This window comes from Limulus polyphemus, unplaced genomic scaffold (assembly GCF_000517525.1).
Source record: "Limulus polyphemus unplaced genomic scaffold, Limulus_polyphemus-2.1.2 Scaffold1479, whole genome shotgun sequence".
Taxonomy (NCBI): Eukaryota; Metazoa; Arthropoda; class Merostomata; order Xiphosura; family Limulidae; genus Limulus; species Limulus polyphemus.
The window spans coordinates 125046-130883 of record NW_013667089.1 but is presented as its reverse complement, the minus strand read 5'-3'; the positions used below and the strand labels follow the sequence as shown (position 1 = coordinate 130883).

The 5838-nt window shown below is 30.7% G+C and overlaps 2 protein-coding genes across 3 annotated transcripts in view; one reads left to right on the top strand and one right to left on the bottom strand.

Moving 5' to 3' along the window:
* LOC106463776 (60S ribosomal protein L35-like) overlaps positions 1-1614 on the bottom strand; it is a 9953-nt gene extending 8339 nt beyond the window's left edge. The window contains exon 1 of the mRNA XM_013923844.2: positions 1516-1614. Within this exon, the coding sequence (XP_013779298.1) occupies positions 1516-1518 (3 nt within the window). The 5' untranslated portion in view covers positions 1519-1614. The remainder of the gene's footprint in view (positions 1-1515) is intronic.
* Positions 1615-1805: 191 nt separating this feature from the next.
* LOC106463775 (actin-related protein 2/3 complex subunit 5-like) overlaps positions 1806-5838 on the top strand; it is a 6891-nt gene continuing 2858 nt past the window's right edge. The window contains exons 1-2 of one of the 2 annotated variants that reach the window (XM_022391374.1): positions 1806-2118; positions 4076-4148. In XM_022391374.1, the coding sequence (XP_022247082.1) occupies positions 1970-2118; positions 4076-4148 (222 nt within the window). In that variant the 5' untranslated portion in view covers positions 1806-1969. The remainder of the gene's footprint in view (positions 2119-4075; positions 4149-5838) is intronic. The other variant, XM_013923843.2, reaches the window with a different exon arrangement.

The window sequence follows — 5838 nt, the reverse complement described above, 5'->3', positions numbered from 1 at the left end:
CCCTGCTTGGCTTACTCTCATTACCCTAGAACTGGGTAAATTTTGCCCCCCCCCCAAAAGCCCAAGTTACTAGTAAAATTGTAGTCATAACTTAATTGGGCTCACTTATCACATATCCTTTCTTTGAGTTCTAAAGAATAACTTACAATTGAATACCAGCTGGAAAACAAAGGCTTATGCAAAACTAATAGTAGCAGTACTGCTAGGCCTTAACTTAGTGGTAATCCAATAGACATTAAATAAACTGGAACATCATCTTACCCATAAAAGCTCCATAATTGGAGCAGAAAGAGATACTATTTCTCACAAACTGCATAAGAAGGAAACATTCTGCATAGGTTAATGATTTTAGTTAATCAGTTTAATGAGCATAATTGGCCAATTCATGCAATATAAACCACATACAAGACTTAAATATAGAATTTTATATAGGTGTTCAATTACTTTTGATCAGTTCAACATGTATTATGGGTTGATTCATGCATAAATCATATTTGTCATGCTGAATCAATCCATTCTACAATACGTTCTGCAGATATACGTAAAACCCATTGTTACAAATTGATCCATAATGTAGTTGGCACGGTACGTTGAATACTGGGTTTGATTGTTACAATCCTACAAATTATTGGAAATTCTAATAGTTAAAGATTTGAACCTTTTAGTCTTAACTGTAATTAAGCCAGAAATGCAATGATTCTTGCTTTAGTTCAATTTAAGTCTTTACTATTAGACAAAAGGCATCTTTTCAAAATGTCACACATACTAAACTAGAAAAAGTTTTCATTTAGACTTGTCAATTTATCTATCTAATATGTAGAACTGTCCATGTGATATGGTGAAGAAGGACCCAACTCTCCATGTTAATTTTTTACCTGTATAGGTAGCTTAGTTAGATAGTTAAAAAAAATGGCAGGGGAAGTACAACCACCATACAAGTTATAACATAATGCGACTTCTCGCCACACTAATCCATATTAATAGCTTATTTGACATTTAGTTTTTAAACTTATAGTGCCATTTATTTATATTTCAAAGTTACTTACTCTTTATGCAGAGTTGGGACCTTCACCATAACCGTCCATGTAATTCGTTACATAGAACCAGTTACACAAGTTAAATTAAAACCAGTTATGTGAAAACATTATAAAGGATCAACACTTGTTAAGTATTTATATGAAATAGCATCTCCCGTGCCGAAAGATTCTAAACAATAATCAAATTAGTATTTACATTGGGAAAATGTTCTCATTTTAATGAATGCGAATTATACTTACGTAATGTTTGAAATTACATTTAGGCTTAGAATTCTTCAAAATGTATAAGCATGACAACGTAGGAAAAACAGTTAGTTCTAATTTCGATTTTTTTACGTAACATTAAGTTACTTCATCCAAATATTGCCTACTTCATAAAACCTATTGGGTAAGTGACATAAAACAAGTTAATATTTCGTAATTAATACTATACATTATACTGGATTACAAAGATTTAACAAAACAAAAAAGCACCTACCATCTTGACCACCACAAAGCTTCTATGGGAGAGACCTGATTACATGAAAACCCGAAAGTGTATTACCATAAGAACTAGGAAATGGTGAAATATTAATAAAGTTGAGACATACGACAAAATATTTTACATATGTAATGAAATGAAACAATTTGAAACTCATTTTTTTCATATACCTTTAATTTTCTAATTTATTAAATGTATTGCTCTCTTTAATAAAAATTATTTTCCAGGGGAAGTGGTTTGTTCGATTGCTCTTCCTTTTAGCACTCACAATAGCATTTATATAATGTCGTTTAAACGTAAGGGTGGATTCCGAACACACGAGTAGTAGTACAGTGTAGAAGAGGTGTGGCAGGTATAAATACATTCGTAAAGTTGAAATCATTTTTGTATTTGTTGGTTCTCACGTAACTTTATAATTTTCCCCCTATTTTTCTTTACCATTTTCTTATCAATGTCAAAGTCACTTTCAGGTTCGGTGTCTGCATTTAGGAAAATTGATGTTGATCAGTATAATGAGGATTACTACAAGGATGACGAAGGAACTGAGGTCTCTTCTGTTACTGGGCCTGACGAAGCAGAAGTGACAAATTTACTGAACCAATATCCTTTATGCCGGTCGTATGTATATGCATTAATATTAACTTTCGATCAAAGTAACCTACCCATTAAGCACATACACTATAGACTATAACTAAAATAAAAATCAACCCTCCAATTAATGATTGTAATTAATTAAATACATAGTTTTTAACGTTCTTACTTACACTGTTAGTGTTACATAGATTAGAATATACTTTTCATGAAATGTATATATACACATATAGACACACACGCTAGCTATCATTTCAGGCAATTTTTTAGTATTTTACATAAAGAATGATCAACAGTTACCTTACAAACAGACTGTTCATTGTATTGACATCAGAATATTTATTAATAATTTTGCCAAACATGTAGGCAGATACTAGTGATGATATATGTGCAAGGGGCAGTTTATTTCTTGAACCTGTTTAAAGCTTTTCTTGCACACAACCTTGATGAAAAAAACAAATCAAAATTAATCCACCCTTATTTTTCAAGAATTAATTGATTCACCATATAAACTCCAATAATTAATTGACAGTTTTTCTGATAAATGTGATCAAAAACTTAAAAATTACTAAAGAAATTACTTGAAGAACATACAACACCATTTGTCTCGTACAGTGTAATGAAAATACAATCAGGACTTTTAAAGAGTGTTTCAACAACTACAAATATTTTACTAACACTTGAAACAGTCCTTCCTTTTGCCCAACACTTCAACCAACTTGGTAATTATATTAATGATGTGATTCTCATTGGTATCGAAACTCGTTTCAGAACTAAAGCTGATAGAGAAATGAAAGAATCCTATGGATTGCCACCTTAAATACTATTTACCTCGTGGAATATACCTAGATCCCGGAATTGGTGATTTTCAACCACTAATTAGTTTCCTGTCTGACAAATAAGTTTTTTTCTTTCTTATGGGGGTATAAGTTCTATATTTTTACTCCTGATTTTGTGTAATACATTATATTTATTTATGATAATTTTCCACCTTTGTTTTCTGTACATTTAGTTTTACTTACTTGTTCTTGTTGATTGATTTTCATATCACATCCTTATTTTACTTTATTAAAACTCAGTAGGTATTGAATTGACATGATGTCACTCCAGCTTTTTTCGTACCTTACTCGGCTATTCTTAGTTTGTCTCATATTGAAGAAAGATCCACTGTTCGAAAGCTCTCAGGTTATAGGGTTTCATAGTTTTGTATTTTGATTAATTTCATGAACCTATGTGTTTTCCTAACATTGTGAATTGTTATATGTCAAAAATGAGTAAGGGTCCTTTTAAACACCTGAATCAAGCCTTATTCTTCTGCACTACACAGCAAACAATTTATAACAACCCTTTGCTCCCTCTCTTCTAGTCAGCCCTTAATCTTTTCAGCTTATTTATCTCCCATACCCACAAAGATAATTTTCTTCACTAGTTTTTTTATGTGACACTTTATCAAAAACCTTCCAAAAATCTTGAGAAGTCAGGAACTGGCATTTTTATTAATTTCATTTCATATTAATCCAGTTAGGACAGAGCAAAAATTATTTGTAATTATGGACTCTTCTTGATATTCTTTATCAGCATCTTCATACTTATCACTTAATTTTATTCTTTCACTCTTAAATAGTTTGTAAAATCTGCTTTGGAAATAAGTTACTAAAATACTAGTGAGAAAATATTTTTATTGTCCAAAATTTCATTTCTGTAGTTTCATCAGGAATTCAGCAATGTAAATGAATTCAGACAAAATAAAATGTATATAAATGTAAAATGTAGAGAGCATCTGTGCTTGGATTTACTCGTTTATATTTGTGATTGCACTGAACTAATTCTCATCATAGAAATCTCTGAATTTGTTTTTTCATGGAAAAGAACAAAAACTTGTTATCTTTGACTGGGTTTGTGTTACACTTACTTATTTTTGTTATTTGAAAAATTTTCTGACAGTTTGTGACCTTAACAGTAATAAAGGAAAAAACATTGATGCCCTAAAAGTTGTATTCAGGTCTGCTCCTCTTGGCTCAAAAAATCAAACTGTGAAGGTAAGCCTATATACTTCTTATTGTTTTTTTGTTTTTTTGTGAAGCATTAGTTTCAGAATATTTTGCCAATTGTCAGTTATTGCTGTAGCAAATAGAATTGGTAATTATACATTGCATATTCATGAAACAGTGTGACATTTATACAATTTTTAGTATAAAAAAAGATAAAATAAGAAAAAACAAAATGACAGAAGGGATATGACTCATCATAGTCCCCCCTCATGTGAAATAAAAAAAAAAAACTAATACAAATGTAAAAAGTAATGTACTTTTGATATTCTATATCATCTTAACTCTTCATTCACATCCATATACCTATCCAACATGACTTAAAAAGGAACTCAAAATCATATAATAGCATAAACAACTTCATGATCAAACCATTCTAAAACATTGTCTTTAATCCAAAATAAATTTGTTAAGAATAAGCTCGCTTTTAGCACTTAGAACTATTACCCCTAATATTATAGTTTGTATTACTGACTTGTTTTGTTCCACCATTCAACCCACAAGGAAACATTTCCAACCCTACTAGCCATTTTGAACACCTGAATCAGGCCTCCCACCCCCATTCTTCTAGAATCCACACAAAACAAATCAAAAATTTTAAGCCTTTCTTCATAGCTTAAATAATTTAAATCGTGAATTGTTTTTGTAAATGTTGATATCCTTCCTGTGGTTAGATAACTAAAACTGCTTACAGTACTCCTGTTGGGGTGCCATCAGAACTTTATACAAGACTATAGTAAAAGGGTTAGTATTCAAGCAGTATCTCATTGAATTATCTAGGAAGAATTTTTAACACCAATTTCAAGTAAGTGAGATCAACAGAAACAAAAGATTAACCATTCCCTGTAAATGGTGATTCTGTTTTAATATTTTTGCTTTTTACAGTATTGTTTCTGGAAAAAAAAATTACTACTGAAAAAAAAGAAGAATTTTCTTACCATTTATCACAGTTTGGAGTGTTCAAATTAGTTTTAACAGAAAATATCCTCATACATTATTTCATGACATTAGTCAAAATATTTAAACAATACAAGTTGAGGAGGTAATGAAATATGGGGGTCAAAAATCAAAAAACTTTTGTTAGCATAATGAAGCAAAATGATATTGTGAATATGATATGAGGTGAAGTTAGATTATTTTAAAAGTGTTTCTATGTATATTAGTTCATAATATTATTGTTACATGATCTAAAATGCATGAAATGGAGTTTATTTCATTTGGGGGATTACTTTGAGGTCATAAAGATCACTCTGAATGAACACTGTATTATTGCACTTGTTTGGTTATTTGTTTATTTTTAAAGTTTTCTTATGATTATCTATGATATGAAATAAATATACCTGTTACTCTTGTTTATGCCAATGATATGAAAAAATGATTTGTAAAAATAAAAGTTAAATAACCAATTATATAAAAGATAAATAAATGAAAAGAATGACCAACGATCTTACCAGTTCTACTTTTCACACTCCCACTATGTAGGCCAGGTGGTTAGGGCGCTCGACTCGCAATCTGCGGGTCGTGAGTTTGAATCCCCGTCACACCAAACATGCTTGCCCTTTCAGCCGTGGGGGCGTTATAATGTGATGGTCAAGAAGTACAAATGGAAAACATCAGTAAATTTAAAAGCGAATTAGATACGTTAAAGAACGATTTGTTGTGTGTTACACAAGGATACATT